The sequence below is a fragment of the Mirounga leonina genome, unplaced genomic scaffold (genome assembly GCF_011800145.1).
Source record: "Mirounga leonina isolate KUSES-001 unplaced genomic scaffold, KU_Mleo_1.0 Mir_83, whole genome shotgun sequence".
Classification (NCBI taxonomy): Eukaryota; Metazoa; Chordata; class Mammalia; order Carnivora; family Phocidae; genus Mirounga; species Mirounga leonina.
The window spans coordinates 666905-686348 of record NW_023270826.1 but is presented as its reverse complement, the minus strand read 5'-3'; the positions used below and the strand labels follow the sequence as shown (position 1 = coordinate 686348).

The 19444-nt window shown below is 42.1% G+C and overlaps 2 protein-coding genes across 2 annotated transcripts; one reads left to right on the top strand and one right to left on the bottom strand.

Moving 5' to 3' along the window:
* Positions 1–5621: 5621 nt before the first annotated feature.
* LOC118002838 (RNA-binding protein EWS-like) lies at positions 5622–7804 on the bottom strand. The gene is given in 1 exon segment (XM_034993447.1): positions 5622–7804. A coding segment is annotated over 1 exon segment (1968 nt). The 5' UTR covers positions 7765–7804; the 3' UTR covers positions 5622–5796.
* A 1898-nt stretch (positions 7805–9702) lies between these two features.
* On the top strand, positions 9703–10224 carry LOC118002850 (40S ribosomal protein S24-like). The gene has a single exon (XM_034993457.1). The coding sequence runs from the start codon at positions 9718–9720 to the stop codon at positions 10108–10110; it is 393 nt and encodes a 130-aa protein (XP_034849348.1). The 5' UTR covers positions 9703–9717; the 3' UTR covers positions 10111–10224.
* Positions 10225–19444: the final 9220 nt, after the last annotated feature.

The window sequence follows — 19444 nt, the reverse complement described above, 5'->3', positions numbered from 1 at the left end:
ACAAAGACAGGCAAAAGTGACTAGACTATGTGGGGAAGCTGAAGGAAGAGAATGGTTTTAACAAGGTCTGCTTGTGTAGAACTCTCTCGGTCTCAACTTCTCGTCTTTGATGATAAGAATGTTACTTTCCTTTTTGCATGGGGAGGACATCTGTCCCTCAGGAATTTCATCCCCTGCTTTTAAGGACAAGAAGGAAGGTCAGAGTCTGTTTCTTGTATTTGCTGTTTTCCAAGTACCTTTAACTCAAAATAGCCTATATGCCAAGCAACATATTTTGGGGTAACATGCTCTGAACTCCTTCACATCCAAAGGAAGAAGGAAATTTGGGGCGGGGGTCAGAGCCCAAACCTACGGTCGTCATATCAAGGTACCTTGAATTTCTCTTCCTCCGTATAACTGTCTGTTTTCTAGTCCCTGTGAAACAGCTTGCAAAGGGAAAGGTACTGTGGAAATATAAGCTGGTGTTACTATTGATTTTGTGGATCCCATTGTGCCCCTCACACACCAGGATGATAAAATATATCCATTCTCTAAAGAGAGACATTATCCTTCTAACAAGTGCTGGTGTGATTCTCCCTCCTTTTTTCCTTCCCTCCCTCCCTTTATATATATATATATATTTTTTTTTTCCTATATATATAGTCCATATAGGCAGGTATTAATGTCCAAGTTTGTTTGGAAAACCAGGAAAACAGAAAACTAGTGAAATAGATGGTTCTCAATCCTGCCTCCTTTTGCTGGACAGGAAGGGATGCTCCCACTGAACCATACTTTGCGGTCCTCTTCCGGACAAGGTGTCTGCTCTCAGCGCCCTCTGCTGCGGTGAGAAGTAGGGAACTGGAAAGGGCTGAGCTCCAGGTCAGTTTTAAAGAAACAAGAGATCACAGATAAAATGAAGCTCCTTTCGGAACCCTTCCCAATCTTAATTCCCTTCACCCCTTGCTAATATGTATCCTTCCTATCCACGCTTTTGTCCTTTTGGTACGTGTGAATGGAGACATGAGCAATAGACTGTTGTTTAAGATTTACCTTATCGGCATCTTCAGTATATTCTTTTACAACTTGTTTTTTCACTCACCATTATGATTTGAGAATTAGTCATATTGATACAGGTCGTTCATTCATTTAACTGCATTGCTTGATATACATTTATTCCTCCATTTCCTTATTGTTGGCTTCCAGTTTCTCGGGACTGTAAACAATGCTATGGTGAACATTTTTTGTCTGTGGCCCCTTGGGAGGTTTCTTTGGGGCCGAGATTCTCCAAACGTAGTGCCTGATTCATTAGCTGCTGCAGCAGAATCATCTGGAACCTGTTAGATATGCAAATTCTGGGACCTTCGTCCAGGCTTACTCAATCAGAAACTGAGGGTGGGGCCCCACAAACCGTATCACAAGCTCCCCCCGTGATTCTGATGCAAGCTCAACCTTGAGAATTACTGCCCTACGTATACAGTTTACAGTAGGATTGCTAGGTTAGAGGAGATATGTATTTCCAGATTTATGAGATGCAGATCAATGGCCTTGAAAGGAACTGCTGATTTTACATTCCGAAATATCATCTCACAGTCTGTAGCTTTTTTCTTAACTTTTTAAAATGGTAACTGTTGTCATTTAGAAGCTTTATATGTTAATGTAGTTGAATTTATGAATATTTTTCTGTATGTTTTGTATTTTGGTTCTTGTTTATGTCTGGATGTCAGAGTCTCCTAAAGGGGCTTCTAATCATTTAAGACTTTTGCTTTTCCCATTTAGGTCCTTAAACCATCTGAAATTAATTCAAATATAGTAGTGCTTTTTTTCTGACCCGTTCCTGCTGAAGAGGTAGGGTTCTTGTCAACTTTTAAAAACCTGGATGGTTCCCTAAAAGATAAAAGTATCCTTATAGGTACAGATTTGGTGGGAGTGGGGTGGAAGGAGAATGGTAATAGAGAATACATGCTCATGGTAAAAAAAGAAAAAATTAGGGGTGCCTGGGTGGCTCAGTCAGTTAAGCGTCTGCTTTTGGCTCAGGTCATGATCTCAGGGTCCTGGGATTGAGCCCCGCATTGGGCTCTCTCCTCAGTGGGGAGTCTGCTTCTCTCTCCCTCTGCCAGCCGCTCCCCCTGCTTGCTCATGTGCTCTCTCTCTGTCAAATAAATAAAAAAAATCTTAAAAAAAAGTCCCATTGTTTTAAAAAAAAAAAAAAAAGAGAGACAAAGGGTTTGCCATAATGAAAAACACAGATTTATCTGAATTTAAGATTACTAGGGGAGAAGTTGGCACTGTGTTTTCTATGATTGTTTTATTTATAGTGTGGTGCATTTTTGTGAGCTTATTTATTTGGTACATCATAAATGCCATTGCACATGGGTCCTATTAAACACACAGGCTGTGAAAATTGCACTATGAAAATTGCACTATATTAAAATACATTGCTTTCTGTCTATATTTGGATACTTACACCCTCAAGTAGTCCCCTAAATTAGCATGAATTAATAATCAACCCATGTACTTGATCAAGTTTTCTTTGATAGGAGGTTCTTAGTAAAAATTCCAAGCAGATAGGCGATTTGGGGGTAATTTGTATTTCATTGGGAAAGAGTCTTCCTATACTTCTAGCTGATCCTGTAACCAGGGCGCCAGGGCACAAGAGCACCCGGCTCCGGGGGTCCCAAGCAGACCAGGTTTGGCCACCGGCTGCTGACAACATCCAAAGGCAGAGACAGGAGTGGTGGGGAGACAAGAAAGGAGTTTATTTCAGTAAGGCCAACACCCAGAGACAGTGGGTGGATGTCTTAAAGACTGTCTCCAAAGTGTTGAAAATATGTCTAGGTTTATATAAAGAAAATGCGGGACAATGGTCAGTGGGTACACGTGATGGGCAGTAAAGGTCATTGTCTTGGGGACAATCAAGAGGGGTCTTGCTGGCTCAGGGTAGTCGTTATTGCTTGAGGGGTAATTATGTTCCCATCACAGCTTTGCTCCCCGGGTCTTTTGCCTGAGTTATGAGACAAGCTGGAAAGAAGAATTTAATCAGAAAGTACAGACTAAGGTCAAAATGGAGGTAGTTAAATTCCTTTTTCAACCCCAGCTGACTCTCCATTATAATCCCAGTGCTTGGAACAGTGTGTTGCACGCACAGTTAAGTGCTTTATATAAATATTTTTTGTTTTTAAAAATTTTTAAAGATTCTTATTTGCGAGAGAGCACAAGCAGGAGGAGGGGCAGAAGGAGAGAGAAGCAGACTCCCTGCTGAGCAGGGAGCCTGCCTTGGGGTTTGATCCCAGTGCCTTGGGATCATGACCTGAGGTGAATGCAGAAGCCTAACTGACTGAGCCACCCAGGAACCCCAGTTAAGTGCTTTATAAATGTTGATTTACTGAGTGGTTATAAAAAGTGCTGAACTACCTGAACTTTCTGGCTCTGGCTTCAACCTAGAAGAGGTTGTCCTGCAGAAGAAAAGCTTAGAACACAGTATTCACACATGCCACAGAGCAACGAATTATGAAGACTGCTCACCTGCCATTTTAAGTATTTAAAAATGTCAACAAATATGTTGCTTTGGAAAGATTCATTAGTGCATGATTTGTACATTCATATTGTTAGGCCTATCCTAGGTTTTAATCTAAATTACTTTATATTAAGTTCGGTTCAAAAAAATTATTTTTGTGAACTGACTGGGTGCTGTACTAGGGTCTGATGATGAGTATGACACAGTCTCTTCCTTAACCTATTCAAGATGCCACCTCACACCTGTCAGAACAGCTGAAATTAAAAACTCAGGAAACAACAGATGTTGGCGACGATGCAGAGAAAGGGGAACCCTCTTACACTGTTGGTGGGAATGCAAGCTGGTGCAGCCACTCTGGAGAACGGTATGGAGGTTCCTCAAAAAGTTAAAAATAGAGCTACCCTACGACCCAGCCATTGTACTACTAGGCATTTATCCAAAGGATACAAAAATGCTGATTCTAAGGGGCACATGCACCCGTGTTTATAGCAGCAATGTCAACAATAGCCAAAATATGGAAAAAGCTCAGATGTCCATTGAGGGATGAATGGTTAAAGATCACACACACACACACACACACACACACAGGAATATTACTCAGCCATCAAAAAGAATGAAATTTTGCCATTTGCAACAACGTGGATGGAACTAGAGGGTATTATGCTAAGTGAAATAAGTCAGCCAGAGAAAACAAATACCATATGATTTCACTCATGTATGGAATTTAAGAAACAAAACATGAACACAGGGGAAGGGAAAAAAAATAAAATAGGTTAAAAACAGAGAGAGGCAAACCATAAGGGACTATTAATCATAGAAAACAAACAGGGTTGCTGGAGGGGAGGTGGGGGGGATGGGGTAACTGGACGATGGGCATTAAGGAGGGCACGTGATGTAATGAGCACTGGGTATTATATAAGACTGATGAATCACTAAATTCAACCCTGAAATTAATAATACACTATATGTAACTAACTTGAATTTAAATTAAAAACAAAAATTGGGCGCCTGGGTGGCTCAGTTGGTTAAGCGACTGCCTTCGGCTCAGGTCATGATCCCGGAGTCCCTGGATCGAGTCCCGCATCGGGCTCCCTGCTCGGCGGGGAGTCTGCTTCTCCCTCTGACCCTCCCCCCTCTCATGTGCTCTCTCTCATTCTCTCTCTCTCAAATAAATAAATAAAATCTTAAAAAAAAAACAACCCAAAAAACAAAAACAACAACAAAAAAAACCAAGCCAGGAAGACTTTCCCTGACTGGGGAGCGGTGTTGCAGATCTCCCATCAACTGGTCGCTGAAATGTGTCTGCTAGGATAGCCATGGCCTTCTTTCTACTCCAGTGTGCACCAGTACCTTTCCACTCACCACCTGATTCTCCTTGTACTTTATCTATTGTGCTTTGCCTGCCTCAATTCAGGGCCTTGCAATATAATGCCAAGAGGTTCGGTTTTGTCACTGTAGCAATCAAATGAGCCTAGAGGTTATTTGGTTTTAATTATCATTCATTAAAACAATCAATGTAGGGGATTTAGTCCTTCAAATGGTTAATGGTGGGACATTTAGGTAATTACAACTGTTGAATGTTCTCTCTTCTGCTAATTGTTTTTATTGAACAAGATTTATATCTAGGTCTTGAAAAGAAGCGGTTGAAGCTGTGAGTTGCGCAGGCCAACATTTTGGGAGGAAGTGGTGGAGGGAGATCTTCTGGGCCCTAAGCTTTCACCCCCCACTCAGCTTTGATCTCTTCATAGTCCAAAGAATAGATGTGCAGGAAATAATCCCTGGAGGCTGAGAGAAAAGACCCGAGTCAGATTCTGTCTATATTTGGATACTTGTGCCCTCCAGTAGCCCCCTCAATTAGCACTACTTAATAACAATCCATGTACTGGGTATTATGTTTCCTTTGGTAGATGGCCTTAGCTTCTTCTTCTTCTTCTTTTTTTTTTTTTTTTTGACTGTTTATAAACATTTGGAATTTTATTAAAAAAAAAATCACAACCATGAACATTGTTACAGTTGGAGGCCCTCTTGGTTCTCCACAATGATAGTGAGCATGCTCACAAGGGGTTCCCATTGTTTAGTCTTAGTTAAACAACCATCTTTAAAAGAAGGAAAAAAAAACTCGGCACACTACCATTTAACTTGTTTTAATGTTTCTTCACAAATGGTGAAAAATACTAAAGTACAGACAAGGAATAATCATAATGTTGTGGCCAACATTATAAATATGGAATTATAAATTTAAAACATTTTCTGGTTTAAAAAATAAATCTGGTAGTCAATGCAGCTCTGCGGGGTCTCTGCGTCTAGTAGGGCCGGTCTCTGCGTTCCTGACGGTGCTCGCCTTTATCCATTTTTCCAGGTCCTCCGCGCCCGCCTCTTCTTCCTCCCATCTGTTCCATCAAAGGTCCAGGGGGCCCACCAGGGCCGCCCCGTCTTCCTCCACCAAAGCCACCTCGGTCCATGCCCCGGCCACCACGGAAGCCCCCTCTGTCTCCACCACGGCCACCTCTGAACATCCCACCGGGACCACCGCGGTCCATGAGGCCGCCTCTTCCTCCCCTCATGCCACCAGGGCCACCTCTGCCACGGTCACCACCCGGGGGTGGAAAGGGTGGTGGAAGGAAGCCTTCGGGCTTCGGGGCCTTACACTGGTTGCATTCTGTTCTCCAGGCGAAGTTCTGGTTTCCACACCCCGGATTGGGGCACTGCCAGTCTCCAGCTCGGTGCTGGACATTTCCTCCTCCGGATGGGTTCCCTCGGGAACCCCGAGGCCCTCTTGGGGGAAAGCCACCTCTGTCTCCTCCACGGCCTCCCATACGACCCATGGGGCCCCCAGGACCTCCTGGGCCCCCTGGACCTCCACGAAGTGGTGGCAGCATCCCTCTGCCCTCATGGGGAGGCATACCACCCCGCATGCTGTTCATCGGAGGCTTCTTCCGAGCAAGAGAAACCTTAAGTTTGCTCCCTTGAAAATCTTTCCCATCAAACCACTCCACAGCAGCCTTGGCAGTTGGTGGGTCTTCATAGGACACTGTAGCATCACCTTTGGGCTTTCCTGTTTCCTTGTCCAAGTAGATATGGATCATGGGTTGTCCGGTTCTCTTGTTCATCTTAACAACTCCACACTGCTTGAAGAAGTCTGCCAGATCATCTAGAGTCACATTGTCATTTAAGCCTTGCACATAAATTGCACTGTTGTCAGAGTCTTCATCTGGATCTACAGGTGGGCCTAGATCAAGATCTGGTCCTTCGTCCATGGGTCCACCAGGCTTACTGAAGCCACCTCGCTCTCCAGCGCCCATTCCACCGCGTCCTCCTCCCCGCCCACCTCTGCTCATGCCTCCACGATCAAATCCCCCTCTTCCCCTGCCCCGGTTATCAGGGCCACTCATGCTCCGGTTCTCTCCTGGTCTGGAAAATCCTCCAGACCCCTGCCCATAAACACCCATGCTCCTGGGGTGGTCCTGTCGGAATGAACTCTGCTGCCCGTAGCTGCTGCTCTGTTGGCTATATTGACTTGGAGCCTGGCTGTAGGATCCAGTTTGGGGGGGATAACTAGTGGGCGGCTGCTGCCCATAGCTGCTTTGTTGACCATAGCTACTCTGCTGTCCATAGCTGCTCGGCTGCCCATAGGTGTTCTGCTGAGAGGAACTGCTCTGATCCTAACTAGTCGGCTGTGTAGAGGAGTAGCTGGTAGGAGGATAAGATGGTGGTGCTGTGACTGGCTGCATGGGGTAGGTCCCAGGTACCTGGGGATACCTGTAGTTACTCTGTCCGTATCCTAGGCTGGGCTGGTTGTAACCCCCTGTGCTAGATGGAGGTTGACTAGTCTCAGCGGGTCTGTTACCATCCTGCGGTCTTGCAGGTGCGGTGGCTGCCGGCTGCTGCCCATAGGCTGGGTAAGCAGGCTGAGTGCCATAAGCAGACTGAGCTGCATAGGAGGCCTGGGTGGTAGTGACCATAGCAGTGGTGGTATCATGAGCACCAGTGCTGTCCCCCTGGACAGGCTGGCTGTATGCCTGGGGGGCAGCTGGAGCAGTATAACCAGCGGGAGGCTGTCCATAAGAAGTTGCATAGGCGGTCTGCCCATAGGTCACAGTGGTCTGAGCCTGGGTATGGCTGACATCAGTGGGCTGTCCATAGGTTCCGTAACTTTGCTGCCCATATGCCTGGGTGGTCTGTGCATATCCTTGAGTGGGTTGGGCGGTGTATGCATTGTAGCCCTGCTGGGCTGCCGCTTGGCTGTAGGTACTGTAATCCGTGGACGCCATTTTCTCTCCTTCCTTCTCGTTCGATGGCCTTAGCTTCTATGTGGCTCTCCCTTTCTCAGATATTCTTCTCCATCCTTTCTAGTAATCCACATCTTACCCTTTCTTTACAGGCTGGTTCCAGAACCATTCAATCATTCAAATGCATTCACTCTTTAGTCATTCATTCAAATTTATTATTTCAACCAACCAATCATTTGCTAGGTCGTGTAGCTGACCCTGGAGATGAGAACAACAATGAGAAGTTGAAATTTTTTTTAACTTGTTTCCTGACACCACTTTTGCTTTTATTTATTGTTAAAAATTCTTCCATGACACTGGTGTTTGACTTATTATGGTTTGAATATTCCCTGGCTTTGTCTACAGTTATCAAACATAAAATGATGATAACTATGCCCAAATAAAATCCTTAAAAGTACTAAGTGATAATAGCTGAGATTAGAAGTCAGATAAATATGAAATATGGCTAAGACACTGATAGGATATAGCTCACAGACTATGCTGAAAGAACTGACAAGACTGACCATTTTAAAGTCTCTTGTATTTCCGTGTGTTATTCAGTCTAGCTTTGGCCATACGGACGTAGTCTTTGTTGTTCTCCTAGACCAGATTCCTGATCCCTATCACCCTATCTCTATATCACCATATCAGGGAATCTCATCAATTCTACTACCTAAATGTCTTTTTGAAACAGCTAACATCGGGGCGCCTGGGTGGCTCAGTTGGTTAAGCGACTGCCTTCGGCTCAGGTCATGATCCTGGAGTCCCGGGATCGAGTCCCGCGTCGGGCTCCCTGCTTGGCGGGGGGTCTGCTTCTCCCTCTGACCCTCCCCCCTCTCATGTGCTTGCTCTCTCTCATTCTCTCAAATAAATAAATAAAATCTTTAAAAAAAAAAAAAAAGAAAAAAAGAAACAGTTAACATCTCCCATCCCTCCTTGTGCAGACTTCCTGGAGTATTTCACCCTACCTCCCAAGAACAAACTGGCTGATTTAGGTGGTCCAGGTAAGTCCTTGAACTTGCCACTATCACACTGCATTGTAGATGTTTAGCCATTGCTAGCTTTTATTTATTTTATTTTATTTTATTTTATTGAGAGAGAGAAAGAGTGCATGTGGGGGCAAGGGGGGAGAGGGACAGATGGAGAAGGAGAGAGAGAATTTTAAGCAGGCTCCATACCCAGTGGGGAGTTGGAAGCAGAGCTCAATCTCACGACCCTGAAATCGTGACCTGAGCTGAAATCAAAAGTCGGATGTGAGCCACCAGGCACCCCCATTGCTAGCCTTTATTAGTCTGTGAGTTCCTTAAGGGTAGGCATCGTGCCTCATTTGTGTGTTCTCATCACCAGTAGAGTGCCCGGCGTACTATAAACAATAATAAATATTTGCTGAATTAAAAAATGAATTTAATAAACCAAGGAACAGTTTCCCTAAAAGTCACAAGGGGGCAGCAAGGAATACATTTTTTTTTTCTATTGTCTGCAAAAATCACATCTCTTTAGAACTGGAAGAAACATTAGCTTAGCTGAGTGAACTTCTCATCTTCTTGGAATGCTCAAATATTTCTTTCTCTTATTAAATACTTTATTTATTTGACAGAGAGACACAGTGAGAGAGGGAACACAAGCAGGGGGAGTGGGAGAGGGAGAAGCAGACTCCCCGCTGAGCAGGGAGCCTGATGCAGGGCTCAATCCCAGGTCTGTGGGATCATGACTCTCGTGGAGGGCAGATGCTTAACGACTGAGCCACCCAGGCAGCCTGGAATGCTCAAATATTTCTTTAGAGATGGACTTCACGGTACTCAGGAATGCTCTGATAGATGCCTCATTTCCAGGCTTTTAAAATGTCAGGTAAGCACCCAGTCTGTTGGCCATCCTCCCAAGTGGATATTTTGGCCATAGCTCTGCATTTAATTGCCTTAAGAAACTCTCCTAAGATTATATAAAATAGCCGCCATCATGAACAACACAGTAACTATCCGGACCAGGAAGTTCATGACTAACCGACTACTTCAGCGGAAACAGATGGTCATTGATGTTCTTCACCCCGGAAAGGCAACAGTACCTAAGACAGAAATTCGGGAAAAACTAGCCAAAATGTACAAGACCACACCAGATGTCATATTTGTGTTTGGATTCAGAACCCATTTTGGTGGTGGCAAGACAACCGGCTTTGGCATGATATATGATTCCTTGGATTATGCAAAGAAAAATGAACCCAAACACAGACTTGCAAGACATGGCCTGTATGAGAAGAAAAAGACATCAAGAAAACAGCGAAAGGAACGCAAGAACAGAATGAAGAAAGTCAGGGGGACTGCAAAAGCCAATGTTGGTGCTGGCAAAAAGTGAGCTGGAGATTGGACAACAGAAGGAGTAAAGATGCTGCAGTGGCTTTATCTGGTTGTGCAGATTTTTCATGAGAGGATCAATAAACTAAGAATGTTAACGTGAAAAAAAAAAAAAGATTATATAAAATAATAGGCATTGCCCTAAATGGAATTTTCTGAGTGTAGTGTTTGTTTTTGGCTTCTTGATTTCTCACATACTCACATCATTTTACCACTCTAGGGGCACCTGGGTGGCTCAGTCGGTTAAGCATCTGTCTGCCTTCAGCTCTGGTCATGATCCCGGGGTCCTGGGATCGAGCCCCGCATCAGGCTCCCTGCTCAGCAGGAAGCCTGCTTCTCCCTCTCCCTCTGCCCCTCCCCTGCTTGTGCTCTCTTTCTCCTTCAAATAAATAAATAAAATCTTAAAAAATTTTTTTTACCACTCTAAGTATTTAGTGCTCTCTCCCCATTTTTAGAGATGAGGAAATGAAGTTCTAACGCGGTTAAAGCATTCGCCTTTATTCACACAGCAAATTAGCGGCTGAACTGAAACCAGAATCCCAAATCTTCTGACCCTGAATCTTCTATTTCCTTTCATCATCTGAAGGTCAGCAGATGCTTTGGTTTGGAAACAGAAGCATAAGTCAGGGTACATAGACTTTGGTACCCAATTCCTTCTAGATAAATGAGTGTTTACATTTCAGTCCTAATGAAGGATCGATCGTAGCATCTAACTATCCTGAGCAAGGGGTTTGTACATGTTCTTTTTCTTTGTTGAATTAGGCGATGCAAGAAAAGCAATCTCTACAATCTCACAATTCTGAAGTAATATAGTTCTATAGGGAAGGAAAAAAATTTTTCTCCACCCTCTTAAGGTCCCTGCTGGGTCTGAAAATTAAGCTGATAAGGACATGTTAACAGGATAAAAGCATACAAATTTTATTAAATTTTTACATGTACATGGGAGCCTTTACAAGAGCAGAGAAAAAGACCCCAAAAAGTGACCAGAGCAGGAAGTTTTTATACTTGTTAGACAAAGAAAAAATAAATTCGTGAAGAACTGATACGACAAAGAAGTTTGGGTTAGGGGTAGTAAGTGGTGAAGTAGGAACTAGAAAGATAAGGGTTAGTTTAACAAGGTTTGTTCATACATCCTTCTTGGCCCTGAATTTCCTGTCTCTGGTGATCAAACTGTCTTCTTTCCTCTTGATAGAAGGAGGGCTCCTTTCACAAGGGAGTTTTATGACCTGTTTCAAGGGAAGAAGGGTGAGGGGGCAGAGGTCAGAGTGACCTTCTTGCTTTTGCTGTTATTTAAAAATTCCTTCTGCTTAAGATACTTAAAATGCCAGCTTGCCATATTTTGGAGTAGCATGTCCTAAGCCCATCATCATGGAAATAGATATTTTGAAATATCTTTGATGAAAGGAATTTTTAAAATTATTTGTTCTCAGACATTTGTTCTCTAGAAAAGGATATACTTTTCAAGTGATTTAGTATATTTTTTTCTGAATATGAAAGTTATAAATGCTCTTTTACTAAAAATTCAAACGTTAGAGGCCTATGCAACATGGATATGAATATATACCATTATCTGGGGTGCCTGGCTGGCTCAGTTGGTAGAGCATGTGATTCTTGATCTTGGGGTTGTGAGTTTGAGCCCCACATTGGGCGTAGAGTTTACCTAAAAAAAACAACAACAGTGTACCATATTTATTGCTCTCAGAAATAATCACTATCAATTATTTGGTATATCTCTCTCCAGATTTTCTTCTGTGCACACACTAATAGATATTGTTTTCCCCACAAAGAATGGGATCATGTTATTCAGACTTCTTTTAAAAAATTGAGGTAAAATTCACATAACCTAAAACTGACCATTTTAACCATTTTATTATTTATTTTAAAGATTTTATTTTAAAGAGAGAGCATGATCCTATGCTGGGGGGGAGGGGCAGAGGGAGAGGAGAGAGAGAACCTCAAGCAGACTCCCTGCTGAATATGGAGCCTGGTGTGGAACTTGATCCTATGACCCTGAGAATGTGACCTGAGTCACGACCAAGAGTCTGACACTCAACCAACCGAGCCATCCAAGCACCCCATTAACCATTTTAAATTGTACAATTTAGTGGTTTTTAGGACATTCACAGTGTTGTGCAACCATCACCACTATCTAACTGCACAGCATTTTCATCACCCCAAAAAGAAATCCTGTACCCTATTCACATGGTTGCAACTTGCTTTCTTACTTAATGCATGCCACTGTGTAAAGATATGTCTCATTCTTTGTAATAGCTTTATAGTATTCCATTATAAGTACTATAGTTATTTACCAATCTCAATTAGTGGATAATTAGGTTATTCTGGAATTAAAAAAATTTTTTTTATTATGTTATGTTAATCATCATACATTACATCATTAGTTTTTGATGTAGTGTCCCATGATTCATTGTTTGTGTATAACACCCAGTGCTCCATTCAATATGTGCCCTCCTTAATACCCATCACTGGGCTAACCCATCCCTCCACGCCCCTCCCCTCTAAACCCCTCAGTTTGTTTCTCAGAGTCCATAGTCTCTCATGGTTCGTCTCCCCCTCCGATTTTCCCCCCTTCATTTTTCCCTTCCTACTATCATCTTCTTCTTCTTCTTCTTTTTTTTTTTTAACATACAATGTATTATTTGTTTCAGAGGTACAGGTCTGTGATTCAACCGTCTTACACAATTCACAGCATTCACCATAGCACATACCCTCCCCAATGTCTATCACCCAGCCACCCCATCCTTCCCACCCCCCACCACTCCAGCAACCCTCAGTTTGTTTCCTGAGATTAAGAATTCCTCATATCAGTGAGATCATATGATAACATGTCTTTCTCTGATTGACTTATTTCGCTCAGCTTAATACCCTCCAGTTCCATCCACGTCGTTGCAAATGGCAAGATCTCATTCCTTTGATGGCTGCATAATATTCCATTGTATATATAGACCACATCTTCTTTATCCATTCATCTGTCGATGGACATCTTGGCTCTTTCCACAATTTGGCTATTGTGGACATTGCTGCTATAAACATCAGGGTGCACGTGCCCTTTCGGATCCCTACTTTTGTATCTTTGGGGTAAATAACCAGTAGTGCAATTGCTGGGTCGTATGGTAGCTCTATTTTCAACTTTTTGAGGAACCTCCATACTGTTTTCCAGAGTGGCTGCACCAGCTTGCATTCCCACCAACAGTGTAGGAGGGTTCCCCTTTCTCCACATCCCCGCCAACATCTGTCGTTTCCTGACTTGTTAATTTAAGCCATTCTGACTGGTGTGAGGTGGTATCTTATTGAGGTTTTGATTTGGATTTCCCTGATGTCAAGCGATGTTGAACACTTTTTCATGTGTCTGTTGGCCATTTGGATGTCTTCTTTGGAAAAATGTCTGTTCGTGTCTTCTGCCCATTTCTTGATTGGATCATTTGTTCTTTGGGTGTTGAGTTTGATAAGTTCTTTATAGATTTTGGATACTAGCCCTTTATCTGATATGTCATTTGCAAATATCTTCTCCCATTCTGTCAGTTGTCTTTTCGTTTTGTTGACTGTTGCTTTTGCTGTGCAAAAGCTTTTTATCTTATGAAGTCCTAGTAGTTCATTTTTGCCCTTGCTTCCCTTGCCTTTGGCGATGTTTCTAGGAAGAAGTTGCCACGGCTGAGGTCCAAGGGGTTGCTGCCTGTGTTCTCCTTTAGGATTTTGATGGACTTCTGTCTCACATTTAGATCTTTCAACCATTTTGAGTCTATTTTTGTGTGTGGTGTAAGGAAATGATCCAGTTTCATTCTTCTGCATGTGGCTGTCCAATTTTCCCAACACCATTTGTTGAAGAGACTGTCTTTTTTCCATTGGACATTCTTTCCTGCTCTGTCGAAGATTAGTTGACCATAGAGTCGAGGGTCCATTTCTGGGCTCTCTATTCTGTTCCATTGATCTATGTGTCTGTTTTTGTGCCAGTATCATACTGTCTTGATGATGACAGCTCTGTAATAGAACTTGAAGTCCAGAATTGTGATGCCACCAGCTTTGCTTTTCTTTTTCAACATTCCTCTGGCTATTTGGGGTCTTTTCTGGTTCCATACAAATTTTAGGATTATTTGTTCCATTTCTTTGAAAAAAGTTGATGGTATTTTGATAGGAATTGCATTAAATGTGTAGATTGCTCTAGGTAACATTGACATCTTCACAATATTTGTTCTTCCAATCCATGAGCATGGAATGTTTTTCCATTTCTTTGTGTCTTCCTCAATTTCTTTAATGAGTATTCTATAGTTTTCTGAGTACAGATTCTTTGTCTCTTTGGTTAGATTTATTCCTAGGTATCTTATGGTTTTGTGTGCAATTGTAAATGGGATCGACTCTTTAATTTCTCTTTCTTCTGTCTTGTTGTTGGTGTATAGGAATGCCACTGATTTCTGTGCATTGATTTTATATCCTGCCACTTTACTGAATTCCTGTATGAGTTCTAGCAGTTTTGGGGTGGAGTCTTTTGGGTTTTCCACATAAAGTATCATATCATCTGCAAAGAGTGAGAGTTTGACTTCTTCTTTGCCAATTCGGATGCCTTTTATTTCTTTTTGTTGTCTAATTGCTGTGGCTAGGACTTCTAGTACTATGTTGAATAGCAGTGGTGATAGTGGACATCCCTGCCGCATTCCTGACCTTAGGGTGAAAGCTCTCAGTTTTTCCCGATTGAGAATGATATTTGCTGTGGGTTTTTCATAGGCGACTTTTATGATATTGAGGTATGTACTCTCTATCCCTATACTCTGAAGAGTTTTGATCAAGAAAGGATGCTGTACTTTGTCAAATGCTTATTCTGCATCTATTAAGAGGATCATATGGTTCTTGTTCTTTCTTTTATTAATGTATTGTATCACATTGATTGATTTGTGGATGTTGAACCAACCTTGCAGCCCAGGAATAAATCCCACTTGGTTGTGGTGAATAATCCTTTTAATGTACTGTTGGATCCTATTGGCTAGTATTTTGGTGAGAATTTTTGCATCCATGTTCATCAAGGATATTGGTCTGTAATTCTCCTTTTTGATGGGGTCTTTGTCTGGTTTGGGGATCAAGGTAATGGTGGCCTCATAAAATGAGTTTGGAAGTTTTCCTTCCATTTCTATCTTTTGGAACAGTTTCAGAAGAACAGGTATTAATTCTCTTTAAATGTTTGGCTGAATTCCCCTCGGAAGCCATCTGGCCCTGGGCTCTTGTTTGTTGGGAGATTTTTGATTACTGCTTCAATTTCCTTAGCGGTTCTAGGTCTGTTCAGGTTTTCTATTTCTTCCTGGTTCAGTTTTGGTAGTTTATACATCTCTAGGAATGCATCCATTTCTTCCAGATTGTCTAGTTTGTTGGCATATAGTTACTCCTAATATGTTCTTATAATTGTTTGTATTTCTTTGGTGTTGGTTGTGATCTTTCCCCTTTCATTCATGATTTTATTTATTTAGGTCATTTCTCTTTTCTTTTTGATAAGTCTGGCCAGGGGTTTATCAATCTTATTAATTCTTTCAAAGAACCAGCTCCTAGTTTCGTTGATCTGTTCTACTGTTCTTTTGGTTTCTATTTCATTGATTTCTGCTCTGATCCTTATTATTTCTCTTCTCTTGCTGAGCTTAGGCTTTATTTGCTATTCTTTCTCCAACTCCTTTAGGTGTAGGGTTAGGTTATGTATTTGGGACCTTTCTTGTTTCTTGAGAAAGGCTTCTGTTGCTATATACTTTCCTCTTAGAACTGCCTTTGCTGCATCCCAAAGATTTTGAACACTTGTGTTTTTGTTTTCATTTGTTTCCATGAATTTTTTAAATTCTTCTTTAATTTCCTGGTTGACCCATTCATTCTTCAGTAGGATGCTCTTTAGCCTCCATGTATTTGAGTTCTTTCCGACTTTCCTCTTGTGATTGAGTTCTAGTTTCAAAGGATTGTGGTCCGAAAATATGCAGGGAATGATCCCAATCTTTTGGTACCGGTTGAGACCTGATTTGTGACCTAGGATGTGATCGATTCTGGAGAATGTTCCATGGGCACTAGAGAAGAATGTGTATTCTGTTGCTTTGGGATGGAATGTTCTGAATGTGTCTGTGAAGTCTATTTGGCCCAGTGTATCATTTAAAGTCTTTATTTCCTTGTTGATCTTTTGCTTAGATGATCTGTCCATTTCAGTGAGGAGGCTGTTAAAGTCCCCTACTATTATTGTATTGTTGTTGATGTGTTTCTTTGCTTTTGTTATTAATTGGCTTATATAATTGGCTGCTCCCATGTTAGGGGCATAAATATTTACAATTGTTAGATATTCTTGTTGGATAGACCCTTTAAGTATGATATAGTGTCCTTCCTCATCTCTTATTACAGTCTTTGGTTTAAAATCTAATTTGTCTGATATAAGGATTGCCACTGGCTTTCTTTTGGTGTCCATTAGCATGGTAGATGGAAAACTATTTTTCCACCCCCTCACTTTCAATCTGGAGGTGTCTTTGGGTCTAAAATGAGTCTCTTACAGACAGCATATTGATGGGTCTTGTTTTTTTTTTTTTTTTTTTTATCTATTCTGACACCCTGTATCTTTTGATTGGGACATTTAGCCCATTTACATTCAGGGTAACTATTGAAAGATAGGAATTTAGTGCCATTGTATTGCCTGTGAAGGTGACTGTTACTGTATATTGTCTGTGTTCCTTTCTGGTCTATGTTACTTTTAGGCTCTCTCTTTGCTTAGAGGACCCCTTTCAATATTTCTTGTAGGGCTGGTTTCGTGTTTGCAAACTCCTTTAGTTTTTGTTTGTCCTGGAAGTTTTTTTTTTTTTTTTTTTTATCTCTCTTTCAATTTTCAATGACAGCCTAGCTGGATATAGTATTCTTGGCTGCATATTTTTCTCATTTAGTGCTCTGAATATATCATGCCAGTCCTTTCTGGCCTGCCACATCTCTGTGGATAGGTCTGTTGCCAATCTAATGTTTCTACCATTGTAGGTTACAGATCTCTTGTTCTGAGCTGCTTTCAGGATTTTCTCTTTGTTTCTGAGACTTGTAAGTTATACTATTAGATGTTGGGGTGTTGACCTATTTTTACTGATTTTGAGGGGGGTTCTCTGTGCCTCCTGGATTTTGATGTCTGTTTCCCTCCCCAAATTAGGGAAGTTCTCTGCTATAATTTGCTCCAATATACCTTCTGCCCCTCTCTCTCTTTCTTCTTCTTCTGGGATCCCAATTATTCTAATATTGTTTCGTCTTACATTATCACTTATCTCTCGAATTCTACCCTCGTGATCCAGTAGTTGTTTATCTCTTTCTTTCTCAGCTTCTTTATTTTCCATCATTTGGTCTTCTATATCACTAATTCTCTCTTCTGCCTCATTTATCCTAGCAGTTAGAGCCTCCATTTTTTATTGCACCTCATTAATAGTCTTTTTGATTTCGACTTGATTACGATTTTAGTTCTTTTATTTCTCCAGAAAGGGTTTCTCTAATATCTTCCATGCTTTTCTCAAGCCCAGCTAGTATCTTTAAAATCGTCATTCTGAACTCTAGTTCCGACATCTTACTGATATCCATATTGATTAGGTCCCTGGCAGTTGGTACTGTCTCTTGTTCTTTTTTTTGAGCTGATTTTTTTTTTTAAAGATTTTATTTATTTATTTGAGAGAGAGAGAATGAGAGAGAGAGAACACATGAGAGGGGATAGGGTCAGAGGACGAAGCAGACCCCCCCACCGAGCAGGGAGCCTGATGCAGGACTCGATCCCGGGACTCCAGGATCATGACCTGAGCCGAAGGCAGTCGCTTAACCAACTGAGCCACCCAGGCGCCCTTGAGGTGAATTTTTTCCCGTCTTGTCATTTTGTCCAGAGGAGAATAGATGAATAAGAAAACAAAATGCTAAAAGGGTAACAATGACCCCAGAAAAATATACACTAAACAAATCAGAAGAGACCTGAAACCAGAGGAAAAGAAAGGGAAAGAAAAAAGAAAAAGATTAAAAAAAAAAAAAAGATTATCATCAAATATGATCAGGCTTGTACATAGATCAGTGCCACACACTAGATTTTGGGCGCATTTTGGTCTGTTAGAAGAAACTGCCTCCCAAAATTTTAAAGAAAAAGCTTATATATGTACAAAAATAAGGGTAAATATGATGAAGGGTTGGAATATGACTAGAACGATGAAAATTATAAAAGATTTTATAAAAGGAATTGATAAGAAGTTGGTTGAAAAAAGAAAGACAAGGAATTAAAAAAAAAAAAGGGAGAGAATGTAATCAGGCAGGAGAATAGAACAAAGCCATACACTAGAGATTTAGGGTATATTTTGGTCTGTTAGAAGAAACTGTATCCCAAAATTTTAAAGAGAGAACAACTTATACATATATACCAAAAATAAGGTTAACTACTATGAAGTGATAGAATATGACTCTAAAAATAAAAATGATTTTTAAAAAAGGGATTGATAAGATGCTGGTTGAAAAAGGGGAAAGGAAAAATTCAAAAAAAAAAAAGAAAAAGAAAATTAACTTTGAAAGACTAAAGAATCATGGCAAAAAAGCCATGAATTCTATGTGCTGTATTCCCCTAGTGCTGGAGTTCTGCTGTTCTCATTGATTGGTAAAATTGGTCTTGGCTGGCTGTTCTTGCTGATCTTCTGGGGGAGGGGCCTGTTGCCGTGGTTCCCAAATGTCTTTGCCAGAGGTGGAATTGCCCCGCCCTCGCTGGGTCCCAGCTAAGCAATCTGCTCGTGTTTGCTCTTGGGAGCTTTTGTTCCCTGCAAGCTTTCCGTATAGCTTTGGAGGATGAGTGTGAAAATGGCAGCCTCCCAATTCCACCCCAGAGGAGCTGAGAACTCGGGGCCCCACTCCTCAGTGAGCCCCCAGAGAGAAGCAGTCAGTCACTCCCGTCTCCCCAGTCTCCAGCTGCACTCCATGCTCACCCGGCCTGTGACTGAGCATTTCTATCTCTGGCACACGACCCCGTGTGGAGTCTCCAAACCCAGCAGGTCCCTGCGGTGCGCTCCCGCGCCACTCCTCCCCGGGGAGGAAGGGGAGTCTCCCCGGATCTGCCGCTTGTTGGGTCCCTGCTGGAGGAGCAGTGGCCTGACTGTGCCACGGATCACGGTTTAGGGCAACCCCGAGCTGAGAGCCCACGCCTTGGCTCCGTCTCTGCAGCCGGCTTCCCCGCTCCGATCCCTGGGAGCTCTGCCGCACTCAGGCACCCCCGGTCTTTCTGTGTCTCTGAGGGTCCTGAGACCACACTGTCCCAGTGAGGGTTCCACCCCCCACTTAGCCACTGGAGCGACGTGCCTCAGCGGAGCTGACTTCTAAAAGTT

What these genes read in the sequence shown, in the direction of transcription:
- LOC118002850 (XM_034993457.1), top strand. Translation starts at nt 9,718, where the DNA reads ATGAACAACACAGTAACTATCCGGACCAGGAAGTTCATGACTAACCGA.